The 25533-nt window shown below is 31.0% G+C and overlaps 1 protein-coding gene across 1 annotated transcript in view; it reads left to right on the forward strand.

Moving 5' to 3' along the window:
- The window catches only part of tty (tweety), a 31166-nt gene continuing 5633 nt past the window's right edge, over window positions 1-25533 (forward strand). The window contains exons 1-4 of the mRNA XM_011501727.1: window positions 1-225; window positions 19680-19893; window positions 23292-23564; window positions 24917-25251. Of these exons, the coding sequence (XP_011500029.1) occupies window positions 19756-19893; window positions 23292-23564; window positions 24917-25251 (746 nt within the window). The 5' untranslated portion in view covers window positions 1-225; window positions 19680-19755. The remainder of the gene's footprint in view (window positions 226-19679; window positions 19894-23291; window positions 23565-24916; window positions 25252-25533) is intronic.

Raw genomic sequence — 25533 nt, forward strand, 5'->3', positions numbered from 1 at the left:
GTGGATAGAGAAACCAAGAGGTCGAGTAACGTGTGTTGAACTGCGGCGCGCGCATCTCTTCAGTCGGGCTTGGCTCTTCGTCGGATGTAGGTGTGTGCGTGTTATGTTGCACTAGGCGACGTTCGAGTTATTACGTGTTGTGTATAGTACGGGGCCCGTCGCCGATCCCTTCCGCCTCTCCGACTAATCAGAGTGGCTAGCGCCGCTCAACTCCCTGCATTCGAGGTGAGTACATTAATGCATAGCACATACTACGAGGGAACATTGAAAAAAGGATCAAAAGCAAAAGAGAGTTTTGCATGTTTATTTTTGTTTCGTATAACTATTCCTTTTTCTCCTTAGTACACATGCATAGCCATACACACGTATATGTATCAACATATGTATCGATTGAAGAGTGCTAGGATATATCATAATCGGTCCCGCCCTCGTCTAGTTGGCTGCCACACATATACTTTTATCCCAAAAAATTTACCCTTATAAATATATATACGCGGGCGATGCGCAAGCGAACAAAGAAGGAAACGCCAATCGATCCGAACATCATGTACGTGCTGGTTATACAGAAAAAATTAGTAGGACAACGAACTTGACAGAGTTTTGTGCAATGAAGAATGTAAAATCTAAAAAATATTAACTTTTTTTATCCCACTGGTTAAACAGCAATTCTCGTTCTAATGCAGCGTGCGCAAGTCGCACTTTTCGCTGCTCCCCTGGTACCCTTTACGATCCCTTGCAGACTCACTTAAGCGGCGTCTATCTTGCTCGAGCCAAATAGTTATGACATGGATCGATATCGAAGTTGAGGTTTTCGAAATTGCCAACCCTATGCATGCCAGAGTCAGTATATGTGAGTACTTAGCACCCAAATCTGTCCCCCGCCTTTTCCTTAATTGTAATAAGCAGCAGATAAAACTAGGTAGTGACCTTTTAAATATAAGAATTGATTCAAAGGGACAATGTAAAATTGTAATTTATGTTATTTGGTTACGTCAGAGTTTTCTTAAAAGTTATTGTAAATTGTACAATCCAATGGTACTGCCATTTTGAATAGTTGTGATGTACACCTATATAAATCTGTAAACAATTGTATTTTCATAAAGAAGAAATGAAAAATACTTTCTTTTTCAATTTTGTCATTGTATGTTACACCTAGCACATAAAAGAAATCTACCAAAAAAGAATTAATGGAAGATTTAATAGTTAGTTGAATTAATACTAATTTTCATAAAATCCAATATGAAAAATGCCATGAATCATAAAATAGTCTATGTTCTGTTTATTTAAACTTTCCGGTCTTTTTTATCTTAAAATAACTTCTCTCTTGTAAACAAGTCTATTATTTCATACCTTCTTTCTGATATTCCCAATAATAATTGTACGAGTTACTTCAAAATGTACTTGTTAAATAATTAAAAATATATTTTCTTTTAGAAATACAGTATTTAAAGTATATATATAGTGAGAATATGATTGAATTTATATGAAATTTAAAATACGAAAAATTAAAAATAAATAAATTTTTATAAAAATTAATTCACATTACTTTACAGATAAAAATTTTTAATTTATAAAAAACATTATATGCATTTTAATTAATTATTTTTAATTCCTCTGGGCTAAAAAACATCGATTTTAAAAAAATTCAATTTTCAAATACAGAGGATTTTTTAAATTATTGTAGCTAAATTTTTAATAAAAAAATTCTAAATTAAAATATTGGCTATATTATATATATTGTGTCATTTTTAGAACATGAATTAAATCTAAAATTAATTTTAAAATTTGTAAAGTATATATATATATATATATATATATATATATCTTATCACTGAAAAATATTTTGTATAGTATGCAACTTTCTTTATATTATACTCATGAGTAAAGGGCACATTTTGCATGATACCATACAAGCATATATTTATATATTTTATAATTTATATATAGGCATTTTGGACCACTTGTTGATGATGGTAGAGATTATCTGTTGTAATGAAAAATAATGTTTATCCATCTTTACCAAGTATAGATAATATATAGGAAATAAAATATTACGAATGATATTACTAGTTATGAAATTTTTTAATAAATAATGAAAATCTAACAAAATGTGTATACTTATATAAGCAGACGTATACGTATGTTTAAAAAAGAGACTGAGTAAGAAAGAGCGAGAGAGAGAGAGAGAGAGAGGAATAAGCAATGGAATTGACGTGTAATAGAAAAATATCTATGTTGTTATGGTTTTATGGATTATTTGTGTTCATCAAAAAATATGCGTGAAATGCTTACGAGCAATTGCTTGTTCAATATATTTTTTCGTACTATTTGGATGTCATGTTTCATGTATATTTGGTTGTCATTCACGTTTTCATGGCTTATAAGTTCAACGTATAGATTACTGTTATTTTACTTTAACGAATTGATAATGCAGTCAACCACATAAATATCCACACGCAGTACAAAGCCATGTACAGAAAAAACAAGTGATAATTTAAATACTTTGTCTAAATTTTCTTTTCACGGTTATTGTGAATTGACAGTCTTAACAGTATACAAACTAATTAAATTATTAAAATTTATTACATATAATATTAAACAGTATTCGAAATAAGCAAATTATATTGTAAAAAATATTATTAAATTATTTTTAATGAACAAATAAGGTAATAAGTTTTACTTAATATCTTAACTTTTTTGTATACTTAATAATTTGTTCCAAGTTTATTTAATATTATAGTATATATTTATAATTTTATCGACAGTTATCTAATAAGTTCTGTAATATGTTAATATGTTAATACAAATATTTTTATTTTGAAAACAGTAATTGGCTATAGTATTGTATATATACTGTTTAAAGGAAATAATAATCAATTTTAATGTAGTTTTATTTTTTCAATGTTAAAATTAGTTTTATGATATATTTTACATTACGTAAAATATTTTTAAACGATAGTGCAAGGCGTCTGAAAAGCTGTTTTAAATGAATTTATATTTAAAAATTTTTTTTAATATTATTTTAATGTCTTTAATTTTGTATTTCTTACTCTGTGTATTTGAATAAAATTTATAATAAAAAAATATATAATCATTCTGATTTATATTTAATTAATTAAAATTAATTATATTCCATCTATGTAAAAATTACATATTTTTTAAAGTATTTTCGAAATCATTTAAAGATAGATTTTGAATTACGTAAAGTGAAATTTCACATTAAGGCAATAATTATATATGTGATGTTATTCCCATCAAAAACTCATTAAAAAAACTACGTTTGATTTATAAACAACAATATTTATTCATATTTAGATATATTAATTTATTTGTCACAATCTTCAGTGCTATTAATCCCAGTACACTGATTTGACAGATGAAATTCCTTATTTTTATTCTTTCAACAAATACGAATTCTAATGAAAGTTTATTAGAATATCTGAAAATATAGTAGTTAGATTTTATATAATCATTATATGAATTGATTTCAAATATATTCTTTTTCCTTCGTTATTTTATGAACCTATATTTAATACTGTCTTGTCAAACTTTATATTTTATAAAAAGTATACAAATGTTTAAACACCATTTCCTTATAATTAATTTACATTTAGTAATCCATGGTAATATAGTAATATAGATATTTATTGTTCTTATACGTCCAATAAACAATACTTTCCAAGATATCAATGACAAACTATATTCATATATTTTGTTTATAAATTATATCGATAAATATTTATATTCATTCTAAGTGTAAAAAATTTAAATACCTGCAAAAATGAAAATATGTTTATTATTATTGAACAATATCAAATAGCAAAAGTTTAATTTATTGAAGTAATCACTATTTTTAAGATTTTTCAACAGTTATTAACAAACTATTCATGCATTATATGTTCGAATATTTTAATTTTTAATTATTAAAATGAAATACAAGTATATAAATTTTTAGTATAAGGTATATTTTATAACTAAAAATTAATCTATGTGTTTCTATTTAAGAGACAGTGTATATCAAATTCATTAATCAAATTTATTTGATATTTAAAATTTTATGACATTTTATTCTTGTAGGTTTATGATAGAAGTAATGTGATTTGTAATCATTATACGTAATTCATAACATGTTTTGTTATCCACAACAGCTATGATCTTCATTCTACCAATAGTTTATCGGTCAATTTGCATAGCATGTATATATATATTAAATCTTTAAAATCTACATCTTTTCTTTTAATGACAATCGCTAATATAAATTTATGCTGTTAATCCTTGTTCAGGTATATAATGGCAATATTAAAATAAATAATAGTGTGTATTAAACGGAAATATAATACTTACAGTAAAATTGTAATACTTAATTGACAATGTCTTGTGGTGGAATGGAATTACTCTGAAATCTGTTGAAGACATGCCTTAATTAATTTCAAATTGATTACCAATTTTATATTAATTTGTACTCTATTAAACAATACTGCTCTTTTTCACTAAATTAAATATTACTGAAGAATACTAATACCACTACTAATATTAAATTATGTTGATTATTAACGTAGAATGACTATAAAGTGACGGTCGACAAATAAGAATATTAACCAAATATAAGAAATTTTTGTAAATAAAGTATATTTATAGTTTCTCGAAATTGTTTAAAGTTGATTCTACATTATACTTACTGTTACGGATTGAACAGTTGAAAGCGGAAGACAAAAGTGGGAGAGGTATAAGCGCGCGAACGATTGCTGTATATATACCCAAATTCAAGAACTTACCTCCGAAGCACAATGAAGATACGTGCCAGGAACATCAAACCCAGCAGAATGTGACTCAAGAGGATTCACAACCTAGCAACTCAAGGCCCATCCATTGTGGTGGACTGGCCCACCTTGGATGATCACATCAGATTCATGGCCGACACAACCAACAGATGGAGATAAACAATTCATTCAAGAAGCTCGGCTAAGCATTTCATTAGTTGCAACAACTGACAAGCCAGACTATGACTGGAAGATTATTTACAAATACCCGTCACTCAATGAACTATTGAGAATAAAAGCAACATGCATCAGGTTTATTGCATGTCTAAAGGGGGAACAGACCGAGAAGGGTCACCTGACACTCGCGGAGATTGAGCAAGCACGAATTCAGTGGATAAGAATGACATAAAAACATACTTCGCCCATAAAGTAAGATTACTGAAATCCCAAGTCAAACTGCCCCCCTCACATCCTTTCCATCGACTCACCGCCTACATTGATGCAAGGGGCATCATCAGAGTTGGTGGAAGACTAATGAATGCTTCACTGACAGAGGACAGTAAACACCCAGCCATCCTCCCCAAATTTTCACAACTCACCAATCTCATCATTGAACAAGCACACCTCAAAACACTTCACGGAGGCACCCAAATTACGCTCGCGAACATACGGCAACTGTACTGGATAATGGGAGGACGACCAGCGATAAAATATACATACTAACTTGCGTCACCTGTGCCAAACAAAGAGTAACGCTCGCCAGCCAGCTGATGGGTCAACTACCCCTTGCGCGAGTAACACCCTCACGACCATTCACTCACACTGGTGTTGATTATTCTAGCCCAGTAACAATAAAAAACTCGAAGAGACAAGGAGCAAAAACTTACAAGCATTGGATCTGTGTGTTTGTGTGCCTAACCACATCCGCAGTACACATTGAAGTGGTGAGTGATTACTCTTCGAAGTGATTCATCGCAGCATACAGGAGATTTACTAGCCGCAGAGACATCCCAAGCGTCTTACACTCTGAATGTGGGACAACGTTCATCGGAGCAGACAAAGCCATAAGGAAATTATTTATACAAAGCACATCAGAACATCGCCACATCGCAAACATGCTCACGAAAGATCATGCCCGATGGGAATTTAATCCACCAGCAGCACCTCACATGGGAGGAAAATGTAAAGCGGTAGTAAAATCTATCAAGTTTCACTTAAAACGCTCAACGAGAGAGACGCTCACCATTGAAGAATTCACGACATTGCTATCAGAAATAGAGGCCATTCTAAACTCACGACCACTCCAACCATTAAGTGATGATCCCGACGACTGTTCCACACTCACACCTGGACATTTTCTTATCGGAGGACCACTTAATGCACTTCCAGAGCCATCACTAAGCGACCTGAAGATCTCAAGACTCTCCAGATGGCAATTCATACAACAGAAAGGTCAACAATTCTGGAAACAATGGACAAAACACTATCTGCAACAACAACTCTCAATAGCAAAGTGGCATCATCCAAAAAACGAAATCAAGGTCGGAACTCTAGTCCTCATTACAGATCAAAGATTACCTCCCTGCAAATGGCCACTCGCCAGAGTCATTGAACTACTTCCTGGCAAGGACGGATTGACCAGAGTTGTCACACTGAAAATCGCATCAAGCACAATTCCACGACCCATCAACATTCTTGCAGTGCTGCCAATTCCCACAGAAGATACGAAATCTAATCATCAATGAATTGATGATGGCGGGCGGAATGTTACGGATTGAACAATTGAAAGCGGAAGACAAAAGTGGGAGACGTATAAGCGCGCAAACGATTGTTTATAAACACTAGCCAACGAATTCGAGTAATATTTCCACACCGAAAACCCTAATATAGGACTAGTATTTCGAAGAATTATAACAATGAAACACACAAAAACTATGCTTATTGACGTTACAAAAAATACCGGCATAGTAACAGACACCGGATCGCCACCGGCGCCCAAAAAATTACTACAAGAATACTTAAGGACTGCGCGTGCTACGCGCCAGTCGGTCTTTGTCGGTCCTTTGCCAGTCTTTGTCTCAGCTTTGCGTAATAACGATTAGGCAGTTACATAGCAGCTCGCTATTCAGTCTTCAAGCTTCTTTCTACAGTCATCTTTCACTGTAGATACACACGTACGTAATTGCTCAATGAGTAAGCAATTTGACTATACAATAGTGAAGCACATTTCAGAATCCGCTAATCAAACTTAACGTATAACGTGATAGTGCTAACTTAATCAAGAATGAAACTATCGAAGGCTACTACATATATTAACGGATTACAGCGACCCTAAGATAGTAGCAGCGGTTCCCCTTTAGAAAGCTTCAGTGCAACAGCAGCAATTCCTACGCACCAACACAAAGGCAGGAGCAACCCAGTCTCACTTAGGCAGCCGCGGTACAACAGCGGCGGCTCTCACGCATACTACTACAGCGGCACTTCTCAGAAGGGAAGGAGTCACTCCACACATCACGGAAAGTACATACACTCCCGTCAGCACGTAACACTATTGAAGAAACTTCCTCTAATTATTTGTTCACACCTTTATTCACACTTTATGAATAATAACTATTTATTACATTATTATATTTAGTAAAGGAAAGAAAGAAAACACAGCATGTAGTATTGAATAATTGCATTGCCCCTTCCACTTGACAGCAACACCTCCACCTAACATCTAAGGAGGTTTTTAGTCTGATCTCAGACACTTACTTATATTTTATTTAATTTACAAGAAATTATAAAAGGAATTATAACCCATAAAATAGTATTTTTAAGATTTTTTATTCATATTAATTTATTATGGTAAATGAATATCATGTAAAAACATAAATTTAATTGTATAATTGGTTTTCATGACTTTTATTGCAGGTTATGTTACAATTTGATCAATGTTTCATCGTTAATTGTGAGTATTGTTGAGCTCGTCGTAATCCTGACAGTTGGCAAAGAAACTACAGGGTGTCGTCCAGATGTGCAAGATGAGACTGGTTTTATCTGCGGGCGCGTGACAAGTCGTAGTGCCCTTGTGGCAGTATTACGGAAATTTCTCTCTCTCTCTGTAGGCGTGTTATTAGTAGCAGCACCTCTTCGTAGTAGATATGAGAGTTAAAATTTAAGTAGTCTAACTGAGACGCATAGCAAATGGCGACGCCCTCTTAGCGGTCTGATGAGAATTAAATTGCAGAGAGCTCATCGCGAGCGATATGCACCGGACAGCAATAAATGATAATTAATAAATGGTATACCTTGCCTTGGTATACCTCGTAGACAGACGTGTAAAACTTCGCTTAGATGTGACTTGTACGATTTCTTCTAGACTCACTCAACAAGACTGATTTTTATCGACGCGCACTACTCTTAATATACACGAGCACTTGTCGTTGAGCCTGGCGGTAGCACCTTTAGTGTTGCTATGCCGAAAATTCCCGCGGGCCGTTAGATTTTCAGTTCCAGAAATTTCTGTCAATTGTCGGAAGGCAAGCCTTTGCTGGTTGGTGACTTCTCCGTAGTTGCTATGCGGATAAATTGCAGGATTTTCTTAGGCAAAAGCCTTAAAATTTACCGAAAATTTTGGTAGCCAATTTTTATGACATTGCAAGATATAATGATTTCAATTTTGTGGAAATTTAAATTTTAATATTAGGTGCTCCAATCCTAAACAACTGTACTTTAAAGAATTTTAATTTTCAAAAAGTTTAAATTCATTTTTTATTTTTAATTAATTAATAAACATATTTATCAACATCATAAAATACGTATGTTATGCGTATGCATTACGAACTTAGAATGTAAAAATGAACATAGATCTATATATATCAAAATATGATATTAATTTAATCAATAATACTTGCTATATACGTGAATAATGAACGAAAATTCATATAACTAGAACTTATTTTCTTATAAACTAGACAGTATTTATATATATTATATATAAAATTTTTTTTTACCCAGTTAATTAAAATATATTTATTTATATAGTAATTAATTTACTTGTTTTTTTATTTAAGATATAAGTAAACTTACATTTACTTAAATTTTTTTATTAATATTTGTTTTAATGTATTGAATAATGAACGACAATAAATTTAATTATTTAATATTATTTCATTCATTTTATTATCTATAATTAAAAGTAATATCATTTTTATAATGAATAAATATTTAATGCATATTCTAATATTATTTGATTCTTTTAAATTTTTATTAGATTTACTATATTAATCAATATGGTATGGTAGATGATATGGTATATAGATATGGTATAAAATAAATACAATAAAGTCCACAATGAAAAAGGAAGTGGAAAAATACCCTTATCGGAGTCCGAAGACAAGTACCAGTTGAAGTCCTCATTGAAGGAAGTGATAAAGTCCCTTAACTGAGTCCAAGATTAGTCGTCGTTTGTAGTATCATCTAAATTAAGCGCTAAGATTCAAGGTTCTCCAGAAGCTAGGTCATCGAGCGTACGTAAAGGATTAAGGCCATCTCACAGGTACACGCAAAATTATCTTAATTAATTCTACTGTCTGTACTCAAGGAGAAGCTCAGTAGTGCCCACGCGCACGAGCACACGACTGCAAGCCGACGCGCCATTCAATGCCAACCTTGTCGATCTAACCTTTCTCCTAGCTCGAGTCCTACGCTCATGAGGCCAATCTTTGCGCCATTCAGCGCTCATAACAGAAACAACACACGGCCCTACTATAAGAAGTGGTAAGAGCTTTATAACCTCTTACTTCTCAGGTAATAGCATCAGTGTACTACGACAAGAGTAGCAAATATTACATCTCTTACCTTTCGTAAAAGTGCGCTTGCTTCGGTCAAAAGTGAGATCTGCCCAGAATTAATCTTCGCGCCATTTACGCTTACCTTGCCGACCCTAACCTCAACAAAGCACGTGTTCCATACGCACGTAGCACGTGTCGACAAGACAATTTTCGCGCCATTCAGTGCTCATAGCAGAAATAACATGTGTTTCTACGCGAAGAAGTGGTAAAAGTTTTATAACTACGCACTTCCCAGGGAACATATTCAATATACTACGCTATGAGAAGCAAATATTACAACCCCTACCTCTGGCTAAAGTGTGCTTGCTAAAGCAAAGTGTGATCTGCCCAACCCAAGAGTTCATCGATTGATAACAGTAATAAGAATCATTCCTGTATCTGCAAATTAACGGAATAAACAGTATAACAAACAGATGTATTAATATTGAATTTATTACACTATCCCTTCCACTTACCCGCGCATCTCTACCAGATAACATCTCGTGATCTCTGAGTTGTCTACATAAACAATTTGGTCCTTCAAACCGGCCTTAATAAAACAACCCGGATCATCGGATACATTTTGTACATTTCTGGTCCTTCCAGCAGGATAAGTGGAAGTTAATATATTCCTTCAGTATTCAAACACGAGAAGGACTTGCTGTAACAGGAACAGATCTTAGATACACCACTGTGTTCATATCAAAAGGATACTATTAAATCTCCAAGACACTGTAAGTACTCAATAATAATTATTATTCTTTAACGTTACATAATTCAAGGAAAATGTCACAACACGAGAAAAGGCAAACAGGAAACCAGTGCTGATGTATCCATCATACATGATAATGAAAATCGTGTAACTCGTAGCAGTGCAAAGGAAAGAGCTCCAATAGAGTTCAACGTTAAAGCGAAAGGTCAGTGTTATCGCCTAAAATCAATGAAGAATTTAGCACAGATTATTCCTGAATCGTATTTAGATACATCTATAGAAGAAGTCACAAGCGTAAACGGATTAGTAGACGATTTACACAAAGTCTTCGCTAAAGAGCACAACTATACTATGTTAGCATGGCCAGCAGCACTGGACACCCACGAGTATCTTACAAATAATGTTCAAGGAACAGAGTTCGAAATTTATTCAAATGCGCACGCCAAAATAAGTAAGCTGCTCTCCAACTTGAATAAAGCGAAAGAACCAATAACAAAGTCCGACGACACATTAGCCGGGATAGAAGCTGAATTGGAAGTGAGCTGTCTTCCAGACATTCCTATTCCGAAATTTTCAGGTGACTATCTAGAATGGCTCATGTTTCGGAATTTATTTGTCTAGTGATGAATAACAAAAAATTCAGCGAGGTACAAAAACTCTATTATCTACGAAAATCACTGGAGGGTGCCGCAGTCAAGTTTGTGACACGCTTCCGATTACAGCATGATTCGCTTGCACTGTCATGGCACGCTCTGTCAGAGAGATATGAGAACACTCGCCGAATAATACAATCTCACCTTTGTGAACTTCTGTCGGATTTAACAAATGAAAAGTGACTCACAAGAAATGGAAGATGTAGTTGGTGAATGTAGTGACTTATTAAAGAAACAACGACAATTACAACTCGACACTGATCCACGGGATTATATAGTAGTTCATCGAACAGTGAAAACATTTAGGGAGTACACACGAGACCAATAGGAGAATTCAATAGGTGACTCGAGCTAGTATCCTAAATTCGAGCAACTAAAGTTGTGTGGGATCAGAATAAAAACCTCTCTTTGATGGTGCGTGGAGGTGTTGCTGACAAGTGGAAGGGGCAATGCAATTATTCAATACTACATGCAGTATTTCTTGTCTTTCCTTTATTAAATACAATAATATAATAAATAGCTAATGATCATAAAGTGAATGAATGAAGGTGTGAGCGAATAATTTGGGGAAGTTTCTTCAATTGTTTTATGTGCTGAGGAAAGTGTGTATACTCTCCTTGATGTGAGGAGTGACTCCTTCTCTGCCGAGAAGTGCCGCTATAGTAGTATTCGTGAGAGCCGCCGCTGTCGTACCGAAGTCGTCTAAGTGAGACCGGATCGTTGCTGCTTTAGTGTCGGTGCGTAAGAGCTGCCGCTGTCGTCCGAAGCATTCTAAAGCACACCGGTTTGCTGCTGCCTTAGTGTCGGTGCGTAAGAGTCGATGCAGTCGTAGTAAGCGTAAGAGCCGCCGCTGTCGTACCGAAGCCGTCTAAGTGAGACCGGGTCGCTGCTGCTTTAGTGTCAGTGCGTAAGAGCTGCAGCTGTCGTACCGAAGCTTTCTAAAGGGGACCGGTTTTCTGCTGCTTTAGTCGTCGGTGTGATCCGCTAATATATGTAGTATGATTTCGATAATTTCACTCTTGATTATGTTAGCACTAGCGCTTTATTAGTTTAAGTTTAGTTAACGGATTCTGATAGTGTGGCGTGACTATTGGATTGTTAGATTGCTTACTGTTTGAGTATTACGTACGTGTATCGCTACAGTGGGTGATGACTGCAGAGAGAAGCTTGAAGATTGAATAGTGAGCCCGTCATGATGACTGCGTAATTGTTACGAGGTTGAATGAGCGCTGCGCGAGGAGCGCAGCCCTTAAATATTCTCGTGGTAGTAATTCAAAGTTAATCCCCAAAAAACACAGCTCATCGTCGCCTACCATCTGACGAGAAGGTGCGGTGCAATTCGTCATTCCATCAAAACCATTAAAGTTGACAACCCTGTTAACCTCTACACGGCGGGCGGTTTCCTATTAGCAAAATCAAACTGAACTCGTAGAAACGTTCTCACCACCATAAAAGTAGAACAAAAACAGGAATTGACAATGACGTTTGATGGTTGCACTACTAAAATTCTCAGTTTGGAATATAATCCTCAAGAGGACAATTTTAAATTTGCAACAACGGTGTCTACTGACACTGATCAGGTAACCAAATGTGCGATATTATCAAATATTGCAAAAATTTTGGATCCACTAGGTTTTGTCTCACCGGTGGTAATAAAAGCAAAGATGAGGCTGAAAGAACTATGGCTTCACACAAGAAAATGGGACGATCCACTGCCAGGCCAAATTTCAAGCCAATTCAAGTTTTAGAAAGGATCTTTCAGAGTTGAACAAAATTCAAATACCTCGATGGTTCAACACAGAGAACGCAGCAGCAGTAGAATTACATGGCTTCTCTGACGTCTCTCAATTGGCAATGTCAGCAGTCATATATCTTGCTGTCCATAACCCAACCAACGAAGTTGCCTTGGTATGCTCCAAGACTAAAGTAGCTCCATTAAAACGGCTTACTATTCCTAGATTGGAGCTGACAGTGGCATTGGTACTGTTAAAGCTTGTGCTCTATGTCAAGAACACATTGAACATGAAGGTAACGGCAACATACTTGTGGGCGGATTCAAGGATAACACTCACATGGATAAAGTCCCACGCATCACGTTGGAAGGACGTTGTGAAGAATCGGGTAACACAAATTCAAGTGATCACCTTCGATGCTCAATGGAATTATCGACAATCATTGACAATTATTGACAATCATTCAACTCCAAGATCATGCACTATGGTGGACAGGACCACCATGGCTGCATTCACCATAATCGTGGTAAAGCAGCCAACGCAGAGTGACGAACAGTGTGAACAAGAAGCCCGCCCTGGAATATCTTTTGCAACTACTGTACAAAAAACTGACTATCACTCGGATACAATTTACAAATTCACAACACTAAATAAATTATTGAGAATTACTGCTTTATGCATCAGATTCATTGCCCGTCTGAGGAACAGGCATAAACCATCTCCATTCAACCGGGTAATCCAAACAGATTTAGAAGATTCAAGAATATTTTGGTTAAAAGCAACCCAAGCACTGTACCCAGATTCTGGTACAAGCTTCGTCGGGGCGGACAAATTGCTGAAAAAATTGTTCTCACGAGACTCAGAGGAACATCACTGAATCGTAATAATACTCGCAAGACACCGCTCGATGGGAATTCAATACACCAGCTGCGGCTCACATGGGAGGAAAATGGGAAGCAGTGGTAATGTATACGAAATTTCATCTGAGACGCACAATAGGAGAAACGCTGCGTACGTTTGGAGAAATTACGACATTGCTATCTCAAATTGAAGCAATCTTAAACTCAAGGCCATTATCCAGATGACTGCTCTGCACTAACGCCGAGTCATTTTCTTATTGGAAATCCACTCACAACTATACCTGAACCATCTCTAGAGGGATTGTCAATGTCTGGTTTGCGCCGTTGGCAATTTATTCAATATCGTGTCCAGAAATTCTTGTCCCAATATTCAGCGCACTATCTACACCGACGATAATCAATCTCCAAGTGGCATCATCCACAAAACAACATAAAGATTGGTTGATTGGTATTCATCACATATGAACGATTTCCACCCTGCAAACGGCCCCTTGCTAGAGCTAAGGCAAAGTGTGATCTGCCCAACCCAAGAGTTCATCGATTGATAACAGTAATAAGAATCATTCCTGTATCTGCAAATTAACGGAATATACAGTATAACAAACAGATGTATTAATATTGAATTTATTACACTATCCCTTCCACTTGCCCGCTCATCACTACCAGATAACATCTCGTGGTCTCTGAGTTGTCTACATAAAAAATTTGGTCTTTCGAACCGGCCTTGGTAAAAAAACCCTAACCATCAGATATATTTTGTACAACATTGCTTGAATTACTTTATTTATACAATTATAAATAGATCCTAATGTGATGGAGATAAATTAATAAAAATTGATAATATAAAATGTATGGATAATTTATACGCGACAAAGATGCTTTATAAGAGAAATAATTTAATGAAAATTATTAACCATTAAAAAGTTGATGGAAAAAATAGAGCAATGTGATTTCAAAACTAGTAAATTGAAAGATAGACTGATTTTTAATTCTATCTACAACTGTACTTTTAGTGTAAGTCTGGCTATATTAATAGTGCCATTATAATATAAAATAAGTTCTAATTACGTATGAAAGTAGGTTTTTTTAATACACTGTATTAAATGTATTAAATATAATGTATTCCCCTTTTTTATATCTCATTAAAATGCTTTAAAAAATAGAGATATGTATTGATATTAATTTTTAATTTTTGCAGTATATAATTTTGAATTCTATATAGTACTGTAATTAATTAAGTATTGAAGATTTAGAAGCATATTTTATTCATCCTTGAATATTTTTTCATATTAACTATTGTTCGGGATTGTAGCAGTTTAAGCAGAATTTAAAATTGGAAAATTTACAAGCTCTCATACACTTTTGTTTGTAAACACGACTCAACAAATTCGGGAATTTTCCTACACCTTAAATCCGAATATTCAAGAATATTTCCGCATAGCAACGGCGATGAAACTTCTAGAATATTCCAGAGTTTCGTTCTCTGACGTCACGACAATTTTCGGCATAGCAACAGGCATCGGCGCTGTTGCCGGCGTCGCAAGCTACTACGCGAATATTAAAGATCAGCACACCACGCACCGACGCTCACTGTATTTTTATCTAACATTCAACCAACAACTGTTATTATTAATTAGTTTACATTCATCTATCTAGTATCAGTTATCAATTACGATTACGGAACTTAGCCGCAAGCCTGGCAACTGACCTACAACATATGCGTGCATTATTAACAGAATCTGCAATAACAAGTTAGTACCTTAACAGTGACGCCATTGGAATTGTAATCAATAAAGTGTGCCAGACACGCAGCCAAACAGCATACCCTGACGGTAGTTTATAAGGTACATCCTCTTTATTATTTGTACAAGTTAGTCATCTACGCTCGAATTACGTATCACATAAAGTCTGCCACGCAAGGTGGAACAACACGCTCTCTCAAACCAACCAGGCCGAAGAACGTTCTTTCACCCAGCTAATCCGTTTAATTACACAATCAAGTGCAGACTATCGTTTCTCAAATAGTCGACTATAACTACCTATTATTAAGTCCTTCCGTCCTCGAAGAACCTGTTTATCATTTATTGTTCTTGCGTGTGACTAACTCTCCAATACTCCCATACTCCCTTTGGAGTATGGTCGATTTATGTAACCACTACCACAGAGACTACAGTATTTTCCCCTTTTAAGTATGCTTACTCTCCCTACTAAGCACTACTGATTACTATTACCAGCTTCCCATGCTCATTGATGAGCATCGTCGACTACTCATGCTGATCTTTACAACATCAGCATATATTTAATACTTAACATACACAGTAATTTCCATAGCATCAACGACAACCAAGGACACAAGAGCGCACCCTCTTCACTGCAATAGAATACTTTTCTCTCTCTTACTTGAAGCAACCAACAAAACTGCGATATTATAATAATTCATAAACTAGAATAAAACAATATTTTCATTCAAAATACATATTACATAATATTTTCAGTGCTTCCACGTGTGCCTTTTCCTCCTAATCGCTACGGCGAGAGACTAATCTACTGAGCTATTTAATTGGCAGTTCGAGCCACAAAACAAACACTCAATTTCGAACAACTATCGATTAAAATTAAAATATAAAATTTATCATAATCATTCTTTTTCCACCAAAATATCATCCTATTAAAATTACAAAATAAAACTTTGTAACAATTATCTATACAACACTGAAAATTCAGAATTAGTGATACATATGTGATTCTTTTATAGGAATTGTCCCAAAATAAATACTTTTGAAAAATATACTTTGCAATTTTTTATTTTATATATTTCATATGCACATTCTCGTTGGTTGTGTTAATATATGGAATGAGAAAATGTTGTCAAAATTTAAAGTTCATGTATTATAATGAATATTCTCTAGTTGATTTATTTTATTAAATGTACTCGTCATAAACCGTTTAAAATTGAGTGTTAAATAATTTAATTTAACAAAGATTCAGTATTATCGCAATATTTTACATAACATATAAGGAAATCATTATAATTTATATTGTAAAATAAGGCATTTATTTTAAAATAAGTTTTTGTTTTATTGTATTAGTAAGCTTATCCAATACAGTTAAATTTTGTATTAAAATTTAATTTTTCTAGTAAAATTGATTTAACTGTAATATTAAAGTTACAAGAAAATATAGTAAATATAGTAAACTTTTTCTATAATAAAAAGATAAAAGACTATTAGTAATATTATTTATAAAATGAAAAATATTTATACTTATATTATAAAATTAAAAAAAAAATACTATATAATTCTTTAAAGTAAAATATTGTTATAAAGTAATATAGTAAATATTTATATAATTAAAGTTTGTTTTTCAAAGTCAAGGACATTATATTTGTGCGGATTTTAAATGAATTTTAAAGTGAAAAGTATTCCAACTTTTTTACAAATGTTAATAGTATTTCTTACGATATGTATATATATATATATATCAAAGATAATTTTAAATATTTCTAATATAGTTAAATACATAAAAATGAAAACGACAAAATATTTATATAAAAAATAGAAAAATCGGTAATTATATAAATGTTATTCTTTTATAATATTAACACTATAATAAAGATTTAATCTTCTTTTCCAAATTTAAATTATAAACTTGAAATCTTACATCTTCTATTTTTTTTTTTTTTTTATAATAAAATTTATGATTTTCTAATTAGTATGGAATTGAGAAGATAATAAATAAAATTATTTTTTATAATCGAATAAGTTGTGATACGATGTTATACCGAATTTTATCACTATTATTATATGTTCTTATAAATTGGAACGTACAATTTAATTAAATTTAAAATAAAGTCAATGTTATATAATTATATTTTAATAGGTAGTTTGATCAAATATATAATCAAATAAGTTGTGATACGATGTTATACCGAATTTTATCGCTATTATTATATGTTCTTATAAATTGGAATGTACAATTTAATTAAATTTAAAATAAAGTCAATGTTATATAATTATATTTTAATAGGCAGTTTGATTTCAGCTAAAATATTCATTTATAAAATTATCATGTTAATGCATATAAAATATATTATGTCATAACATATGTTCGTCATTAAGTATATGTTATATATCATAGAGTATATATATATATTTATATGAAGTAAAGTTTTAATTGATTTTGTATATATATTTAGCTTATCTGATTTGAAGTGATAGTGAATTTGTTTGTGATGTATAATAAAGCTACAAAAGGAGGAAGAAAGATGAAGAGTAAATGACAAAACTTTTTATCTTTTCTCTTTGTAGAACTACTTTCCTTTAAATAATTTTATATATTCGGTGGTAGAATGTATTTTTATCTTAGAGAGTTATGAATATAAAACGATAATAATCCGGATCTATTTTTATTAACGATATTTATAATTTTATTCGTAATTTATGATATTAATGTTTTTATTGCAATGTATAACGAAAATTAAGATAAGGTTTGAAATATAAAATAGATATTACTTAAATTTTTATATAGTATAATTCAATTTATATTTGACATATACGAAATATAAATTATTACATGATTTATATTAAGACTGAATTAATAATTCTTGAAAAAATCCTTTAATAAATATAAATATTTTAAAAAGTTTGTATAATTGCTGCATGCTATTAAGTATTTAAACATTATTTTGTTACTGAATTACATATTTTTTCATAGAAAAAAATACAATATGCTTATTTATAGATATACAAACTTAATTGATTTTTATATTTTACAATTATCACATTTTTTATAATAACATTATTAAGGATTATTCTTAAAAAATATATTATTAGTAGTAATATGTATTAAATTCAATTGATTTTATATTTTACAAGTTATACTATTTTCTGATACACATATTTTTATATTTTACAATTCAGAATTTTAATATTAATTTCCTATTAAATTATAATTATTGCCTATATAAGCATTTGATTTTATTATTAAGATTTATTTGAATTTCATTTACCTTTAAAATACATTATGGATTATTACAATAAATAAAGTGATCATTTTTATCATAGATAAAAATTTATTTTTAATATTCGCTAACTTAGTATTTAAATTAATATATTATTTATTTAATGTTTAACTTTAAACATAAAATTATATTACAAACGTAATGAAATGTAATTTGGTTTTGATGGTTAAATGGTCTTGATATATATATTTGATTTAAAGAAAATGAATAAAAATGTTACAATTTTGAATTAATATTATAGTTTTTAATAAAAATTATTTTAAATTATTAAAATAATCTTGATATAAATACATTCTAAACATTCTTAATTTTAAATAATTTAAATAATTCAATTTAATAATAATTTGTAAATTTTCAGAAATTATTTAATTTAAATGTTATAAAGCACTTATACTAAGATGATAAAAAAATTAAAAATTTTTCGTTTATTACCCTTTGCTTTTTCTGTGTAACATTAAATTAATTATATTCATAAAAAATTGTATCAATTAAATTTTGTCTTTTTGTGAGCATTATTTAAAAAATTATATATTCTAAAAATTATACAATTGATTTAAAGCATAGAAAAGGGGAAGTATATATTAGTAGACAAAAAACATATTGAGAATAATCATTGTGTGATGAATGCCTTTTATAACTGATATAAATAAGTAATATACCCATTAAACACCTGTTATAAATATTTGTTATACGCAGCTGGAAAATTCGTAGTATGTAAATTTGATTTTTCATTTATTTATTTCATCATCCATTTATTCATATAACTAATAATATATATTTAATAAATAAATAAAACAATTTAACAATTCCTGACATATGTATACTAATCAAATTGATAGCAATGTACCTAATGAAAATTTCAGTCAATATTATCTTCTAGAAAAGTCATGTGATTATGGCAAAATTTAAAGTAAAATACACAAAAAATTAGATGACATATAATTGTAATATTTTTAATATATTTGTAAAACTTATCTTTAAATAAATTAGAAAATCTAATGAAAATATATTGGATTTGAAAAATCAATAAATTATGGAAACCGACAAGGTACAAGAACATCTTCATTAATTTGTTAGGAATTAGTTATTAAAAAACTTAATATATTATTGTCTGTTTGTTATTGCAGATGATATAGCATGTCTTGACAAGTAAGGAGTTCTTTTTCACCGGTAGATTCTCGGAGGCATTAAAAGGCCAACACAATGGCAGGCGGTCAGCAATTTCCGGAGCAATACACAGTACCACAACTTGCGAGAATATTTCATAAATTTCCGCACTTCAATGTATCTATACACATTGTTAACAATACTTTTAATCCGCACTCAGAAATTTACCTGGAGGTTAGTTTTCATTTTTAACTTCTCGGTGTATATAAAACAATTTAATATTAAATTTTTTATTTAATATTTAATTTTTTATTTCAAGTCTTAATATTACAAACAATAGACTAATTTTATAAAATATTTACATCATATTTATAAAGATTTAAAATATTTTATATAAAAAAATTATGTAAACTAATATAATAGAATTCTGTTTAGAATTAACTAAAAGACCATGAGATGTTATGTGAGAAAAATGTATGGACAAGTGGAAGGGATAACGTATTAATTCAATATTTAACAATATTTAATTCAATATTTCTGTTTTTTGTGCTGTTTATTCCGTTTATTTTTTAAATACATGAATGATTCTTGTTGACGAAGTCCATAAATGAACTCTTGTACCTCCGTGGCGGTCAACACATGGCGGTAGTTTGCACTTCGTTCGGAGGTAGGAGGTTGTAAGTTCCCTGATTCTCGTGACGCGGTGCCCTTGATGGTAGGTTACTCTGAGAAAAGAGAGGTTGTAAGGCTCTTACCACTCTACAAGTAGAACCGCGTGGTGATTCTACTACTGCTTCGTGAGATTGGATCACGATAGCGATTCTCGATTAAGTCTGCAGTAGTGGACTGTGCGCTGAATGGCACGCAGAATTAACTTGCCTTGGTTTATGTCGTGAACATGAGCACGAGCTCTAGTCCTTGCCCTTTTGATGTCTCGTGCGCTTTGGCACGAGCTGTAATTAGAGGTTAGAATCGACACGGTATGACGCTGAATGGCGCGATTTTGGCTTCTTGCGTGTTCGGCACAAGGGAAAATCTCCTTGGGCACAGGCTGTGAAATTAGTAGGATAATGTTGCGTATACCTTTGAATTGGCCTTGAGCTTTGAAGTATGCTCAGTAACCTGGCTACTGGAGAGACCGTGTGGGAGCTGGTGGCGAAGCACCTTCAATTGAGAAGATTACTAACGAAGACTTGTCTTCGGACTCAGTTGAGATCATTTTTCTTTCCCTTTCTCCTTGAGGACTTCAACGTGAGTGTTTGAATCTTATAGTAGTCCCTCTTAAATAGTTCACTGACCATGGTGACTTGGGATCTCTTCCCTTTCCTTGTATCCAATCGGAAAGCTTATCGAATCACGGGCAAGAGCAGTGTCTCTAGCGGCATAGCGTTCAATCAAGAAGCTCAGTTTTTTCTTAGCTCCGAGCCAAGAGGAGCTCCTGATTTCATTGCCATTAACGACTCTGGCAGCCACATGGCAGATTTGACAAAAAGGGGGCGGGGTGAGTGCATGCCGGTATGTCTTAACGTTTGGGTGTAGCGACTGGCTCAAGATGCCTAATGTTCTGGATTTTCCAGGTGTTTTATAACATCATTATCAAATGTTTTATGACATCGTTGTCAGATGTTTTATTAGCAGTAGGTTTCAGAAGTCTTAAGACTGTCTAATAATGTTTGGATTTGCCACATGTTTAACAACGTGGAAAGGTTCTCGCAATCCCGAACAAATTCATTTAAAGTGTTATTGTTTTACAATTTTTATATTAATTACTCTTCATTCACTATTCAGTATTAAAATGACTATAACATTGTAGTTTTTAATTATTTTACTTTTTAAAATATTGAGCTGTACTATTATAAGTATATATTTCTTTATTTATCATTAGTAGAATATGATATATTTACTTTTATATTAACTATTATTTTAAATATTAATTTTATAATTTATATGAATAATATATAATATATTATGAATAATATAAAAGTCTTAAAGCAATTAAAAACTTTAAATAACATATTTAAATAATGTATTAGTAATTGCAAGGATATCCAGTTGTAGAAAGGAAGTGAAATATACTATAATTGTAGATATTTAAATGATTGAAATGATTTGAATAAAATTAAAATAATAATATTCTGAAAGTAATATTAATATATAATGATTCAGACATCTTAATTTATTTCTTATCAGTAGAAAACCATTTAATAAGATAATAGAGTAAATATTCATGAAAACAATAACCAGATTTACTCGTAAATATATTAAATCTTTGCATTATTTCATTTTAATGCCCATAACATTTCAATAAGAATTAATGTAGCAAGTACTTTCAGCAAGCAATTTCACCTATAATAATAATATTATATAGAGCTTATTACAGTTATGGTCTATAATAATAATTGATGTAAGTACTAATTTTTTAACAAGTAAAAATGTTATAGTATTTTTCAATTTAACTATTTTATTATTGAGTATATTTCTTACTGAAACGGTATTTGATTTATAAGAATTTATTGCATAAATATATTATTCACTTGTTAACATCAAATACTAGTGGCTAAATATTAAAATCTGATATTTTTTACATTCTAATATAATGATTTCTTAATATTGATCATATACTCATAATATACTGATTTTGCAGCTGTTTATTAAGATTTTTTGTAATTACTTAGATATATCTTCTTTACATTCAATCTGTACTATTTGATTACTGGAACTTGTTTGTATAAGAAAGGGATTAATCTCTATCGATCTAAGTTATCTTTGGTAAATTGTATTGAAAAATGTTACAATGACATTTTTGTCATAAAATATAATGTTCTATATGAGAGTAGTTAATTTTATGAAACAATTTTAAAAAGTATATAAATATATTATGTATTTTTTGAGTTGTTTAAGATATAATCTTATTATTAAGTTCTTTAATTCTATATAATAGGAAGCACAATTATAGAATAGTTAATCTTATGTTGAATTGATATAAAACAGTTTAAAAATGAATAAAATACAAATTTGTAAATTTTTATTTCAACTAACATTAAAAATTAGTTAAGCAATCATATTTTTTACGTTGAATATTTCAAGTGCTATTATTGTAAGGATTTATTTTTTAATTCATAATTTAATCATTTGTGTATTTGAATAAAATAATAGCAAAAAGAGAATTACATATAAAAAATTAATATGAATTAAATTATGAAAATCAAGTTTTTATTATTTTCCAATGAAACAAATTAATAATATAACGAGCATAAATAAATGTAATAGGAAAGAATATTTTTTACTATATTTCAGACATTTTACTTCTCCTTTTTAAAAAAACTTCAGTTAAGAAAATGTGGATACATGTACACTTTTGTATTTGTCAAAACTACCAAAAAATTTTCTATATATTTTTATTTTCAACATATTACACAACAATTATATTCATTTGCCAATTAAAACCATATTATACAAGTATTTTATTTTTTATTATACTTACATACTTTGTTATTAATCTATATATTTTAAATACAATTTTTTTTACAAACGAAGATTATCTTTGAAAGTTATATATATATATATATATATATTAATTTAACAAGTCAATCTTAATAATTACTAGAACTAATGAATGAATTTTCATGCAGAGTCTCGGCATACTGGGTAGTATACCAGCAGCACTATTGATCCTTACTCTACTAGTGCTGCTGGTATATCTAGTCACACGCTGTTGCGACCGTAAGCCCCGTCACCGACGCTCTATCTCTTTGCTGAAGTATTGTCTTGCCGTACTCGCATTGCTTTGTTGCGGCACTGTTGCTGTAGGCCTATATGGCAATGACGACGTGCACAACGGCATCGAACAACTTGTAGCGGCTGCGAAGAATATCGACGGCTCCGTTGCGTCTGTTAGGAATCAGGTAAAAACATCCAGATACTTTGATAATGAGACAAGCAGAAGTTCTAAAATATTTACTCAGATTCATATATGTGCATTTGTATCGGAGCGGACTTTATTTCACGAATAAGTTTTGTAAGAGCATGAAATATAGATAATACTTTTCATTAATTTTGAAGAAACTTCGAAACAACATTTATTTCAAATCTCTTACTGTTTGTTTTTTCAATTAAAATATTTTAGGTTCCGCTCTAAATAATAATATTCAAATTAAATTAATGTTGTCAGATCTTAAGAAAAATATAAAGATTTTAAGAAAAAATTTGATGAACATGAATAGTTTAATCTAAAATTTTTTTCAAAAACTTAAAATTAATAAATAATTTATATGTTAAAATTTAATGGATGCTTTGGTATTTAAATTCATATTTCTGTTAATAGACAAAACTGCTGCTTTACTTAATAATAACATCTAGCAGAATATACATCATTAACTATATGTATAATTTTCATTTCTTATTTTGGAAAAGATTTTTCAAAATTTGTATTTTTAAATAAAGTAATTATACTTATATTAGATAAATTTGTACATAATTTCATCCCAGAACAATTTTATTACTAAACATACAAATATGACTCTAATCTAACGATTATGAATTACAAGAGAATTATACAAAAGAATCGATGTACAACCACTATAGATATAGAAAGTCGAACAAAGCCATAGCTACCAAGTGATTATTAGCGTACTAGTATCTAAAGTATATAATGTACTTTCTATTTAATATTAAATAGTGTGCACAGATTTCATCTTATACAGGCAACAAATTAAATTATATTTATGAAAAATTTAATATTAATATTAAAACTATTTAGTTATTTTATTTAAAAATATGATTTTATTAATGTAACTTTAGCTAAGATTATATTTTATATTTTGTAGTAGTTGATAATGTTAATATATATAAATATATTTAAAAACTTTTGAAAATATGTATTGAAATTGAATAAATTTATCCTGTTAATAGTTAATAAAATCATGTTAAAAAAATCGAATTAGTATTAATTATAATTAAAAGTAATTGTAATTAATATTAATATTATAATTTTCATATTAAATTTTCATATAAAAAAATATATATATATATTTTTTCAAAATACGTACCGTTTGTCTATCATGGACCTTTTTATTATTTTAAACTAAACACGCATTTAATGTATCTTATTTCCGTATCTATCAAGTTACAAAATATTTTTTAAATTATAAAAATTAATCTTCCAATCAAGATTAACTACACAATAAAATTGAATTACACATATTACATGGAAAATTATTTGATGCTACAAAATATGGTTACTGTTTTGTAATGACAGACAGAAGCGATAGAGTTGATGCTAAAGGGAAAAGTGCAGAACGATTTAATGGCCCTAAATGACCAATTCGACGAACCAGTGAGCAACAAAACGATGATGGATGCGTTGGTGCAAGCACTAAATTCTTTTAAGCAGAACATGAGCTCGGCGATGAATCGTACCTTCGAGATCAAGAAACCGTTGAGTGGTATCAGCCTTGTTGGAGCAATCAGTTTCACAGAAACGGTCGAGCAACTCAGATGGCCCGTCACCATGTCCGTACTTAGTGTCCTGCTCATACTTTGCGTGGTCTTACTGGTCGGCGTTGCGCGACATTCTAGATGTGCCCTTATCACGTGAGCTTTACAATTATCCCTGGAAAATACAGATGCCTTTCTTTCGTTCTAGAAATTTACTTTATTGTGTACAGGCTTTTAGAATCAGAAAGATTATTTATGATAATTTATTATTAATTTTAATATCAAATACTATTTTTGTTTATCGAATAGACAATAATAAACAAATTGTAGTATATTGTCTGTCATATATTATTATCAATATTTAATTAGTTAAAACAGAATTGTATTTAATATTTTTATACAATGATAAATGATTATCTATTGATTAAGAATGTCATT

Source organism: Ceratosolen solmsi, unplaced genomic scaffold, assembly GCF_000503995.2.
Source record: "Ceratosolen solmsi marchali unplaced genomic scaffold, CerSol_1.0 scaffold10, whole genome shotgun sequence".
NCBI lineage: Eukaryota > Metazoa > Arthropoda > Insecta > Hymenoptera > Agaonidae > Ceratosolen > Ceratosolen solmsi.